Raw genomic sequence first — 14,497 nt, 5'->3', positions numbered from 1 at the left:
CCCAGCTCCTCAGATGATGGTGGGAGAAAACCTGTCCACAGAAATGCACCTGATACCTCTTTGCCTCCTCTTCTGCTTAGGACTGTTGAGAAAACTGAGAATTACCTGTAAAAACCCCATAAAATTGAAGTGATAGTAGCCATAGCAGAGAAATTTGACAGCCTACTAAAGTATGCCCTGCACAAACTGGATACCACAGCCATAGTTGGGGTGTCAATTTAGGGAACAAACATATAATTACCTGCCATTCCAGGAAATACAGGCTCCCCTGCCCCAACAACAGATCATTGTAATGTTCTTGAGAAGTAAATTCTATTGGCACATAGCTGATTATTTGCATTATACATCAGCTGTCATAAGAAACAATTCTGATAACACCATGCTTTCAGTGCATGGCTCCCTTGAAAGATAAACTTGCCAGTCCTGTTGCAAATGCAAATCACATGCAAGATTAAAAGCTGGGACTGTGTCGCCTGCATCTTCTAACCTTCCAGTAGACACAAGCTTAAGTTTTGCCCCTTAGCAGCTCAGATGTCAGGGCAACAATAGGAATCAACAACCTTTAGAAACTTTACCTTCACTGGCAAAAAAGCCCTCCTAAGATCCATATATCACTATGAGAGAGCTGGAGGGGGTAGGACTAGTCTCTGGTTTGAGTAGATGACCAAGGAATTCTTTGCTGAAACAGCTGGGGCCTGGCCGAAGTGAAGACTAGAAGCTCTGAAATAAAAGAAGAAAAGGAGACAGGAAAACAGAAGCAGAGCCAGGAGAGAAGAAGCAACAGGAAAGACAATGTTGGACACAAGTACTGCTTGGTACAGATGTAGTGTCAAGGAGACAAATAAAGCCACATAAGCAGGAAATTTAAAAAATTATGTAAGGAAATGTTATAGACATGCATACTCATTTCACCTGGCAAATGGAACATGGCCTGAAAATAGCTGAGTCAGTAAAAGGCAGTATTTTGCATTCTAAGAAGCTTGATTTGTCCATCCTGGTCCCCTTTTCTGAGGCATTGTTACTTACAGCCTCAAATCTCAGGTTCCTGATACTTCTATGCACATACTCCTCTCTTTGCTATAAAACTTAAAAATCCTCTTGCCCCCCCTTTTTTCCTCCCTCACCTTTCTTTTCCATTCTCCTTCCTTCTATTTATTTAATTAATCAATATTCAGTGTCTAACATGAGCCACTCCATTATCTAGGGATGCTGAACTCATGGATTGGGAGAGATACAGAAACTGAAAGGCAAAGATGACAGCCAGCTGCCAAGTCAGGTCAAAAAGTGATCCCTTACTTGCAGGCATTGTTAAATAATAATCTCATCATGGAAGTCAAAACTAATGTTCTTACATTAAAATCTGTGGAGGATTCATTATTTGTACTTTGTTTATAAAGCTGGTTTGTGAGCACTGCTTAGATTTTAGATCTGTGAGCTGAATCTAGAAATGAACTACGCTATTTGGTGACAGGCTAAGAAGCAGTCAGAGAACGGTTTGCCAGCAGAATTTCTTTTTTCTCATGAGTCAGAGTCAGACAGTGATGTGAGAAAAAGCCAGTGTGGAGCATTTTCTAAAATGTGTGGATGTGCTGAAAACATATAATATCTTCTTCCATTTTTCTGTGAATTCATTCAGCAGATATAGGTTGGTGTTTCTTATGTGGAAGTCAAAGGTATTAAAATGCTATTTCTATCTTGAGGACTTAATGACTGAAACAGTGAAATTTAGAAATAAGTGCCAGAACTCGTCCTTTTCTCTCTAAAACCCACGGTATCCATATGAGATGCTTACAAATTTCATATCCAAAATGATTTTTAGATTTCCATTTTATAGACAATGAAACTGAGGCAGCACTAGTACAAGAGAAAATATGAGAAGCTTGAAAACAATCTGTTCATTTATTACTTGATCATGATTCCCTAAGTTGCAGTCCAGTCACTTAGACTTTTAGCCCTCGACTTGGTATACATTTCAGTAATTAAATATCAAGTCATTTCTGTGCTTGTTTCATTCTTCAGTATTGAAATCCTGGCAACCTTTATTCCTAAATATAATAAACACTAGTGTGTGGCAGGAGATATTAGTTTACCAGAATACTATTATCCCAAACTCTTTGCCAAGGAATCACTTTACATGGGCATTCTTACAGGGGCAGCCTTGAGGTAAGAGTAGGCACATCAGTAGTTGGGGATCTGCCTGTATGTGCTTTCACTCTTGTGCCCTAAAAGCATGTCAATGCCTTGTCTCAAAAGAAAGCAACAGAAACTTCCGTTGGTTGACAGTCCCCCCTGGCCATGGTAGTGCCTTGGGAAATAACCTCTGACCTCTTTCTGTAGACCACAGATTTTTACCTCTGTCTCTGGTATGGGCTCTATTGTCTTTCCAGATTCCTTGGAGCTAAAATTGTTTGAGGGGGAAAGTGGGGATGGAATTAACTCCATAAAATTCTTAAAGTAAAAATTGAACTTTTTATTTAACAGTGTCAAGAAGGGTCTTAGGGTAAGGCTTCACTGACAGCAATTACCTTTCAGACATGAAATCAGAGTTTGATTTCTAGCCCTACCCCATGTGCCAAGTATGATCCAGCAGCACTATTCTTTGGGATCCCCAGCAACACAACAAAAAGTGTGTGGTCTCTGGTACACCATAACCAGGTGTGTGTGGGATGAGTGTGTGGCATGCAATTATGTGTGGTTTGGTGAGTGTTAAGTGTGGGTGTGTGGTGGTTTGTGAGAGTGTTAAACATTTTATTTTGGATCTCTTCTCTTTACAGTTCTAGTGCATTTATTATTCTCCAATCACAGCTCCTTCTATGTTGGGAGAAAAATAAATCCTCCAGTACAACAGAAAATAATTCTGGAGGCTACCCCTCACTCTCATCCATTTTATTTGGCATATCTGATTCTTGGACTAGAAAATGTGACCTTCAAGAACAGCTCCTGAGTTTTCTAGCCAGTTGAAGAAAGGGTTATTCAGGGATTTGCAAAGATCCTATGCTTTTTAGATACTTTGTAAAGGCAACAGCTTCCAACATCATTTAAAAGGCAAGGTTAACAACAAGCTATACACAAAAGGGACCTTTCACATTAGCAGTTCAGGGGTTAGGGGTGGAGGTAGGGGATGCATGCTGGAAACAGTGGCGGAGGAAAGTCAACACTGGTGGTGAGAATGGCCCTAATTCACTCTCACTATACACCTTAAATATAATTGTGAACAACTTGTAATTCACATTGGTCTCAATTAAAAAAAAAGGCAAGATTAAACCCACATTTAACTTTAGGAACAAAAAACCTGGCTCAAGAAGAAATGCTAAAATGTCACAATAAAAACTTTCTTGGCTTTGGGGCCAGAGTGGAGTGATAGCACAGCGGTAGGGCATTTGCCTTGCACACGGCTGACCCAGGACAGACCTGGGTTCGATCCCAGATGGTCCCCAAAGTCAGAAGCAATTTCTGAGCGAGTAGCCAGGAATAACCCCCGAGGGTCATCAGGTGTGGTACAAAAACAAAAACAAACAAAAAACTTTCTTGGCTTTGCAAACTTTTGTAACACCAAAGACCTCTGGAGGAAGTTCCTGCTTCTTGTAAAGGAATTGTAAAAGATGCTTTTTGTTTTCCTGAAAATATAACTTCTTAGGTCATAAAGTACTAAATACTTTTACTAAGAACCTGTCTAGTCCAAATAACGAATTAATAAAAATCAACATTCTTCATTCCTAATTTGTTATGTATTAATATTGACCCTGGTGAAGCAGGTAAAAAAAGATCTTTGTCTGTTGATCATGAACCCAGAATGGTTTGAATTGCAACATCAGGAAAAGATCAATATTTCTTGAGAGGTTTTCAGTTAGTGGTAGGGTAAGGAGATGGGCAGAACTGGGTGGATTCATTCAAAATCATGAGTGTTTTTAGAGACTAACTCTCCTGACTCTTTCTGTGCAAACTTCTCTGAGTCACCACCCCATCGACACAGTTGATAAAGTACCATGTAGGTGTCTCATACCTGGGTCTTTCCCCCTGTGCTCTCCTGGACAGCAGTGCGGGACAGAGCAGTAGTAGCCACAAAACAAGAGAAGAATCCCGAGAAGATGTTGCTGATTCCAAAGGCAATGAATTCCTATAAGGGAGAGACAGGATGGCAATGCTCAAACACAATCTTTGCAAGATCCCAAAAGATGTTGAAGAAAAACCATTAAGAATGTCAATTGCCATCAGGCCTGGTAGTCCTAATTCCATTTTTAAGTTTACAGGTATTGGAGGGCCTTAAAAGACTTCAGGAGACTTTGGACTCTCTGTTGCCTAGGGGAGGTCTTACTGCTCTCCATTACTATGAAGAGGATGAGGAATGAAAGTTGATCTTTTGCAAAATGCTCGTTTCATTTCCTGGTGGTAGCTCTGATCAGAAACATTTTTTCCCCTGTGGTTAAATATTTTCTCTGAAGTGCATTATCCTAGGAGAGTTATTATTCTGCTTGATTACTAATTGTTTGACTACTGTAATTACTGTGCTGTTTTCAGAAACATACTATATTTTCAGATTTGCAAGGAGTGTAAAGTCAGTTCACTTGGCAATGTGCCCTAAGCCTACAAAACCTATCCTGTGTACTTCATTGCACAGTGACCTGCACCATTTAAAGTAGTCATAACTATGCTCTATGGTGTTTATTGCACTGTTTTGTCATGTATAAGTACCATTAAAAATAAATCACCAGGAAATACCCTTTACATAGGACTTCTTATTCTGGGTAACATATTAACTTTGAATCTTATTTACTACTGCATGAATTAACTCTATGAATTAAGAGGATGTACTTCTTAAAAACCAAATGAGTTCAGCATGAATTTCTTAAAAATAACTTCAGATTGGTTAACGTAAGAGAAAAACTAACACAGGGAGAAACCAATCCCTTGTCTAGGAGACACCTAAACTTTCCATGTATTTTTCTCTTCTAATTTCCAGGCCAATAAAACCAGTTTAGCAAAAGAGTAGGCATACCTGGTTTCCGTCAATGGCATAATCATATTTGATGGCATATACTTTTCCTACGGACACTGCAATAGCATAAGCTACTACAGCAATGGAAAATGATGCAGTCAACATCTTAGAAAATGAGCTCACAGGTGGAACGAAAGGAGGACGAAACCTAGAGAATTTACAAATAGAAGATGCCTTGAAAATTTGACCACGATTCTTTTTTCTTCCATTCCCCAATACTATTTTAAACAAGTCACAGATCAGACATGACAATTCTTGATTTAAGAGGGTAAAAATCATACAAAATGTATAAATGTTAACATCTGCTTCTACAATTTTTAATCGGGAGTTGCTACTTTCTCCCTTGATTTCTTTGCCTCTATTTGAGGCCTTAACTCTATTTTGGACATAAAAAATTCTGTTGTTACTGATACTGGAATTTTAAACACCCAATCTGTGTGTTTCACATATCGATGTTTCTTTTTACACCATTTAATTTTAAAGTTCCTTGAATTTGAAAGAGTTCCAAGCCATAAAATGAGATTTATTTTATATAAAGAGATGGAAGATAAATTAATGAGACAAAGAATATAAGATGCCAAAAGAGCTAAATGGAAAAATGTCAGATTTCAAGAACCATATTTTATATCTTTGGGGGAGGGTTTGGGCCACAACTAGTGATGCTCAGGCGTTACTCCTGTTCTGCTCTCAGAAATTGTTCCTAGGAGGCTCAGGGGACCATATGGGATGCCGGAATTGAACCAGCATCTGCCCTGGGTCAACTGCATGTGAGGCAAAAGCCCTACCATTGTGCTACCACTCCAGCCCCATCTTCTTGATTCCAAAATACAATTAAATTTAAGGATGTTCCATAATCACAATGATAAAAATATTTCAATAGTAGTGTGGTCAAACAACTATTGATTGACCAAAACAAGAACTATACTAACAAAACCATGTAAAGAATTAAGACCTTGGTGGTGAAATTGGTGCTAAAATATTTTAAATAAAAAAATAAAAGACAGGAAAAATAGAGAGAGAGTACTAAGCCTTTAAGTTTATAATCATGTAGTTGCCCTCAAATATATTTGTTCACCCAAATTTGGGTATGATCTTCATGTACTTGAAACTTTTATGTTGTCATTCATTTCTAATTGTGCTATGGCCCATTCCTGGGCCTGCTCAGAGGTCAGCAAGGATTCTCCATTCCATGTTCAGGACCATAAAGTACCAGGGATGGATACCAGGAATTAAACTCTTACTAAGAAATTCAACCCTATACCTAGGATCTTGTATCATCATAGTAATCCACATGGTGTAATTCCAGAGATCCTGCCCTAAAACAAAAACCTCCCAACATACTTTAATTATGCCTAAAATTCTTCCTTTCTTGGGGGGAGGCCATACCCGGCGGTGCTCAGGGGTTACTCCTGGCTGTCTGCTCAGAAATAGCTCCTGGCAGGCACAGGGGATCATATGGGACACCGGGATTCGAACCAACCACCTTAGGTCCTGGATCGGCTGCTTGCAAGGCTAACACCGCTGTGCTATTTCTCCGGGTCCTAAAATTCTTCATTTTCTTTTCTTTTCTTTCTTTTTTTTTTTTGGCTTACTCCTAGCTCTGCTCTCAGGGATCACACCTAGTAGGGCTCTCAGGGGACCACACACGGTGCCAGGGATCAAATCCAGTCTGACTTCATGCAAGGCAAATACCTACCCTCCCTACCCTCTGTATTATTAGCCCCAAATAATTTTTAAATGTTTTTCCTTACTTTATTTTATTTATTTATTTATTTATTTTGGTTTTTGGGGCCACACCTGACAATGCTCAGGGGCTACTACTGGCTATATGCTCAGAAATCGCCCCAGTTTGGGGGACCATATGGGATGCTGGGGGATCAACTGAGGTCCGTCCTAGGCTAGCGTGTGCAAAGCAGACACCCTACCATTTGCGCCACCACTCCGGCCTCCCCAAATAATTTCAATAGGAAACCACACTCTTACCGAACTTAGAGGGAAATGGTAAAGTAGAAATAAGAGTCTGAAAGGAAACTATCAATGCTTCAATTTAGACATTTAGAGTTGCTTACTATCCTAACTTTATTATAATCAGTATACTTAATCTAATATCTTAGATATTTTTGTTTGTCTTGGGAGCAAACCTGGCTCTATTCAGAACTTACTCTTGACTTTGTGTCCAGGGATCATTCCTAATGGGGATAGAGGGACCATATGAGGTACCTGATATAGAAGTGAGGTCAGCCATGTGCAAGCAATGCAAATGCCTTACCCTATACTATCTGTTTAGGCCTAATACTCTAGATATGTCATTGAATTTATGGCTCTATTTTTGTTGATAAGGGAACTAAGATCCAGAAAAGAAAAGTGACTTGCTGGAAGTGATTTAAAGGGTGCAGACATAATATTGTTTATTTATGAGTCTAGATTATTTCCTAAGTAGCAAAATCTGTTTAGTTCTCTTCCCTTGTAGACTTAATCCAATATATGAGGTTAATTTCCGGATTCCCTTTCTCTCACATCCTCTGAACCCACATGGAGGTTAGGGCACATCCTGTTTAAAGCACACAGAATGTTAGAAACCTGGAGCCAGTGCTGTGACTCAGCATCACACCACTCACAATTATGGAGGTGACCTTGGACCTCTTTTTTTCCTCTCAGTTTTTATTTAGGCATCGTGATTTACAATACTGTTAATAACATAGTTTCAGACATACAATGTTCCATCACCACACCCACCACCCAAATGTCAGCGTCCCTCCACCAATGTTTCAAGGTCCTCTCCCACACAACCCCACTCCACCCACTTGGCTGACTCAATTCTGTAAAACTTGAATTTTTTTTCAAGCCAGGCTTCTGATTTATTCCTGAGAACCCTCTGTCTCCTCCCCCACTTCATAACAACTTTCTAGTCCTGCAAACAGTCTAGATCTGATAGCAACCTAATACCTATTCCCTGCCTAGCTGCCAAGTGCTCCAAATCCAGAACTTTCTAATCAGATCTCTATTCCCCCCACCAAGAGTTAAAGTGTAAAATACAAAGACTTTAAATCAAAGGCCCTGAATACCTGATTCCATCACTCTGTATATAGATTTAAGACTTTAGGAAAATTATTCAAACTTGCCAAATCCCAGCTTCTTTGGCTAGTGAGTGGAACTCTATGCTCTTTGCCAATGATATAACTCTAGACAATATTAATGCTTAGTGGCTCTGTTCGACACGACCAACCCTTCCCTATATGACTTGGTCATGAGATAATACTATAAATGGAAGTGAGAGTATGAGGGATACTTTTTGAAAAGATGAGGATGGGGAGTAATGAACAGCCAACAGTCTCAAACTAATGATTCAGACATAATAAACATGGTGGTAGAGCACTTCATCACAGATGGTGACAGGGACTTGGGGGTTTCAGTTCCCTATAATTCAGTGCCGCTATTCACCCTATATTGTTTCCTGAACTCCACTAAGAGTAATCTCTGAGCACAGAGCTAGGAGTAAACCTGACTACAGTTCATGTAGCATAAATAAATAAATAAATAAATAAATAAATAAATAAATAAATAAATAAAAGAACAAACAAAAATCAAGTAGGAAGAAGTCCTGTGATTTCCCATCCTATCGTTCTCCTTGGTGCCTCACTTTCAAGTACAAGTGTAGAGTAGATCCCTTAAAGCAGTAGTAATAAAGATGATGACAAAGAAGATCTCTGTCACTGATGAGGAGGCGCCAGCCATGGGTGTGATTGGATATGAGGCAGGAAAGAAATTAGGGATTAGAATTTAGAGGAGAAAGTAGTCCATTTTGTTGGAATGGGTTTTATAGAAATGAAGTCAGAGAAAGTTAAAGAGAAGGCTAGATTGTGATGTGTGAGAAACAAATACATGAAAACCTAGAGTCTAATCATTGCATGAGAGGAAAGGCACTTTGTGACCGGCACTCTTAGAATCTGCTGTTTAAGAAAAAGATTTTTTTTTTTTGGTTTTTGGGTCACACCCAGCAGTGCTCAGGGGTTACTCCTGGCTCTATGCTCAGAAATCGCTCCTGGCAGGCTCGGGGGACCATATGGGAATCCGGGATTCGAACCACCGACCTTCTGCATGCAAGGCAAATACCTTACCGCCATGCTATCTCTCTGGCCCCAAGTAAAAGAATTTTAGGGCTGGAGAATTTTAGTGCAGAGCCATGAGTAAGCACTACTATGGATGACCCCACCCCTTAAATAATAGATTTTTGTGAAAGAATAAGAACTGGTTTTGTAGCTCCTATGGATAGCCAATCATTTGGGAAAGGGAGTAGGAGAGAAGGACATGAAGTCATTATTTGGGGCTGTCCTCTACAACAAGGGATCCTCACATATGGCTTAATAGGATCAAAGGAAGCTGCCAAATAGCAGTCTTTTTTTTCTCTCTTATGTAGAGACTAAAGTAGAAAGGCATGAGAGGTTTGTCTTTCTTTCTCTGTGTTACTCCTTCCATGATAACATTCCACTTTATTTTCCAATCTCCGCAGGCCACTCATTCTAATCTGTAGGCTGCCCATTCTTTTTGAGTTTTGTCACTGTCATTAGATTTATTTCTATAGTATCAAATGGAATTAAACAATAAAGGCTTTTCTGATAATTTGCTTATAATGGCATAGACTGTAGTACCTCATTTCTTCAAAGAATTCTGAGATCTAATTGTGGGCTAGGAGAGTAGAGCTGTACAGAAAGAAGCTGCATGGTGGGGTTAGGGGTGACTTGGAGTACTTGGAAGCAAGTATAAAGCAAGTATATTAGGTTGGATGACCAACCACATCAGGTGGCCTGTCAGAAGCTTCAACATGAAAACCCCCACAAGCAAGAAACTGGAGATGTATTTTCAGGGGAACAGGTAGAAAAATTTGAATACAGTCAGAAAGAATAACTTGGGCCAGTAAAAAGCAATGAATGGAATATAATGTTATAGGACAACATGTGGACGGTGAGAAACCTACAATCTTAATGGGCAAAAGGGATCTATTTTTAATGTATTTTAAGTATTTTAAGTAGTTGTGGATAACTATTCAAGTCCTCTAATTGTTAGGGTGTAGGTGCCACAGTTTATTTTGACACATTGCCCTTTTCATCATAGTTCATCCTAGTATTATAATTCCCTTTCAGAATATTAATTTTCTAATGCAAAACTTCCCAAATGATGACCAGATTATATAAGATATACTTTTGGAACAAAGAATAGAAGAAATCAAACACATTGAAGGGCCCCACAGAAGCTGGTAAAAGTAGCACTGGAGCCTACTGGGCAGTGCCTATTACAACACCAAGGAAGACTGGACAAGGTAGCTCAGCTAGTGTTAGTGAAGGAAACTACTATAATTTTGCTATCTAATATCATATAGTTATAAATATTACAAGGTCTAATAACTACCTGGACCATTTTTGTTTCTTTTGGGTCACATCTGTTGGTGTTCAGGGCTTACACTTGACTTTGTGCTCAGAGATCACTCTTGGTGGACTCTTGGAACCATATGCAGTGTTGAGTTCTCAGTGTTCAAGACTCACTATGCTATCTCTCTGGTCCCTGTCCTTTTTTGAGGGGGGGTCATACTTGGTAGCACTCAGGGGTTAGTCATGGCTCTGCACTCAGAAATCGCCCCTGGCAAGCTAGGGGGACTATATGGGATGCCGGGATTCGAACCACCATCCCTCTGCATGCAAGGTAAATGCCCTACCTCCATGCTATCTCTCTGCCCTCCCTGTCCTTTTTTAAACCCTAGATCAGAAATTCCCAAATTAATTTGGCCTTCTAGTTTCTTTTCAGAAAAAAATGATCACTCAGCTGCCTATGGAATTCTACCTTTTTAAGTGATTTAAACAGAAAGTGTCCCTAATTGTAACTAAGGTTTCTATTCTCTGGCTTTCTCAACACCCAGAGGAGGTATATTTCACACTGGGAAATTCTGCAATAGACCAAGTAACACAGTTAAAATTTTGTCTTAGGATAAAGCACCAATAGACTAGAAAAAAATATTTGTGAACCATTCATCTAATGAAGGATTAGTATCCAAGATATATAAAGCCATTATAAAGCTTGACAATAACACAACAACAGCAGCAACAAAACATTAAAAAAAATAAAGAGATGAATAGGCAGAGAGACAATATGAGGGCTAAGGCACTTATCTTGTATAAGGTGGACTTATAATTTGAACCCCTGTATTACAAATGATACCTTTCTCACCAAGAGAACTGATTTCTAAATACAGTTCTAGGAGTATCCCTGAGCACAGGCAGGTGTGCTTCAAACCTTTTTCTCTCCCCGCAAAAGAGACATGCATATAGATTAATGCAGATATATTAAACAATGCCCTTATCTTAGGAAATGCACTTATCATAGGAAATGAAAATCAAAACAACAATGAAATATCACCTCACTCTGGAAAGAATGGCATACATGAAAAATAGTGCTGGCATGGATATGGAAACAAAGAAAACCTCACCCATTGATTTTGAGAATGTCAAATGGCTTGACCTCAATGGAAAACAGTATGGAAAATTTCCAAAAAACTAAGACTTTAGTTTCCATATGACCCAGAAATTCCACTTCTTAGCAACTATTCCAAAGGTCAAAAAATATATTTTAAAAAGACATTTGTGTTCCTGTGTTCTCTGCAATATCACAATAGTGAAGCTCTGGAAATATTTATATCCAGGAACAGATACTGGATAAAGAAAATATACACAATAAAATACTACTAAGCTATAAGAAAATATGAAATTCAATTCACCACTATGTGAATAAATTAGAGGATATCATGCTGAATAAAGTCAGTTAATAGGAGAGGGCCTGACATAGAATGATTTCTCTTATATGTGAGATATAAAGAAACAAATTGAAATAACAAATGACTAAAAACAACAGAACCCAAGAGTTGGCCTACAGAATGAAGCTTATCATGGAAGTAGGGTGTGGGGAGGTGGCACAGAGTCAATGAGAGGAACCTTAGAACATGGGTGGAGAGAAATGGACACTGGTAGTGGGTTTGGTATAGGAACATTGTATGCAAGAAAGTTGATCCTTAATAATATTGTAAGTCATGGTGCCTTAATAAAAATTAAAATAAAATAAAAGAGAAGGACATTGCATGTAGTATTTCACAAAGGGCTCAAGTTTTAACAGTTGTCATTACACTTGTTTTAGTTTTATTTGGGGGGGGCACATGAGACAGTATTCAAGGTCTACTCCAGCTTGCTGCTTGGCCCTGGTGATGTTTAGAAAACTATGCAGCACTAAAAGGGTCCATGTAGTGCCAGGAATTGAACCCAGGTCTCCCACATACAGAGTATATATATGCTCCAGCTCTTTAAATCCTCTCTCCAGGTCTACACTGGGGAAAAACAACCCCTGCTCCACCCAATGCCACAGAATTAGATGGTGAAAGGGATGGAGAAAGGCTCTAGCTTTTTTCTTCTTCTAATTCAGAATGCATAATTCTAATTTAGAATACATAAAATTTAACTTGAAGATAATATATTTAAATTATAGAAGCAAGTGATATAAATATTATCTAATATTGGTGAAAACTAAACGGTGGATAACTTAGGTTAGACATCCTTCATTCCTTAATATCGCTAACAGTACAATAAACATCACTATCCATGATTCTATGTACATTGTAATTAAACTAGGTTTAAATTAGGTGTTGTGTAATGATATGTATCTGGTCACATTTTAAGAAAATGCAGTGGGAAAAGATGGCTGTTTTTAAACAAATGGATTGAACCATTTGATCACACACAAAAGATCACACACAAATTACTGCAGAAACACGAATGAAATAAAACTTAAAATAAAAGTTTCATTTAAATGAAAGGTTCTGCCTAGGAGGAATGCCATACTCACCCACTTGGGATGGATTTAACAATGCCAGCATTGTATTTTTTTTCCAGGTTGACTCCATATGAAATGGCAGTAGCAATTATTGTCTGAAATAAAACAAAACAGGTTTAAAAAAAAAAACTATTTCTTGGGGCCAGAGCAATAGTGCAGTGGTAGGGCATTTGCTTTGCACACAGCTGATGCAGGACTGACCTCTATTCGATCCCCAGCCTCCCATATAGTCCCCCAAGTCAAGAGCAATTTCTAAGCACATAGCCAGGAGTACCTCTTGAGTATCACCAGATGTGGCCCAGAAACCAAACCAAACCAAACCAAACCAAAAATCTAGTTCTTTTAATAATTTCTATGCTGTAAAACTAATGCTTGATGTTTTACTTACCACAATTACTTCTATAGGAATAGGAACTGGAATTTTATGTTTAAATCGATCGTTTATTTCCTTAACTGCCATACAGATGATAATGGTGAGTAATCCAGCAGTGAAATCAGCAAGATTAGTCTCAGAAATATTGTTAAAAATTTCGATCAGAGTCTGTAAAGAAAAAATAATTCCATATATTTTCCATATGTAAATCACATCATAATCAAGCAGTACTGATTAATTAAATATTAAATCATAAAAATAGGTCAACTGAAAATAGAAAACATTATACATGTAGGCTAATCTATCTCCATGTATGTATATATCTCTATACATGTATATATATCAAGATTAATAATGACATATTGGCATGGGTAATTTTGACTTTATCATGCTTATTTGTACTTTTACTATAGAACAAGAGTTTTTTGTTTGTTTTTGTTTTTGTTTTTTTGGGGGGGCCACACCCAGCGGTGCTCAGGGATTACTCCTGGCTATCTGCTCAGAAATAGCTCTTGGCAGGCACGGAGGACCATATGGGACGCCAGGATTCGAACCATCTTAGGTCCTGGGTTGGCTGCTTGCAAGGCAAACGCTGCTGTGCTATCTCTCTGGTTCTTTAACCAGAATTATATACTGAGATTCACTAGCTTTAAAAGTTTATATGATCTAATTTTTACCATGTTGATATAGTATTATTGTGACTAAATGAAAAAGTTCAATTAGTCAGTATTTTGAGAGAGATCTTCCATAAATATCAGATATGGGAAATTTTAAAAATACCCAAAATAGGGACCAGAGTGATAGCACAGTGGTGGGGGGTTTGCCTTGCACATGGTTCATCCAGCATGGACCTTGGTTCTATCCCTGGCATTCCATATAATCCTCTGAGCCAGGAGCGATTTCTGAGCACATAGCCAGGAGTAACCCCTGAGTCTCACAGGGTGTGACCCAAAAAGCCAAAAAGCCAAAAAAAAAAAAACCCAAAAGAGAAAAAAACACAATATTCCATATAGAACTGTATCTAGATTGGATCAGTTCTATGTGGCAAAGGAAAGTTATTAAATTGATATTATTCCAAGTATAACTTTTTAGAAACTCACTTAGTGCTTAGTTCAAACCCAAACTAAGACAAGTCTACTCAAGAAAAACTAGTTTTGTTTTGTCAATAGGAGGTTTCTGAGAATCAAGGGAAATTAGAAAGGGAAAATGCCAGGGAAGAACACTAGAATCTTTGTTATATCAACTTAAGTCCTGTAAAA

At 38.4% G+C, this 14,497-nt stretch overlaps 1 protein-coding gene across 1 annotated transcript in view; it reads right to left on the bottom strand.

Annotated features, from left to right (window-relative positions):
* The window catches only part of SLC26A4 (solute carrier family 26 member 4), a 52,221-nt gene that overhangs the window by 18,500 nt on the left and 19,224 nt on the right, over positions 1–14,497 (bottom strand). Inside the window, exons 7-10 of the mRNA XM_049777725.1 lie at positions 13,254–13,406; positions 12,878–12,960; positions 4,997–5,144; positions 4,004–4,117 (exon numbers count right to left, since the gene is read on the bottom strand). Of these exons, the coding sequence (XP_049633682.1) occupies positions 4,004–4,117; positions 4,997–5,144; positions 12,878–12,960; positions 13,254–13,406 (498 nt within the window). The remainder of the gene's footprint in view (positions 1–4,003; positions 4,118–4,996; positions 5,145–12,877; positions 12,961–13,253; positions 13,407–14,497) is intronic.

This window comes from Suncus etruscus, chromosome 1 (assembly GCF_024139225.1).
Source record: "Suncus etruscus isolate mSunEtr1 chromosome 1, mSunEtr1.pri.cur, whole genome shotgun sequence".
Classification (NCBI taxonomy): Eukaryota; Metazoa; Chordata; class Mammalia; order Eulipotyphla; family Soricidae; genus Suncus; species Suncus etruscus.
This window is presented reverse-complemented; position numbering and strand designations above follow the sequence as displayed.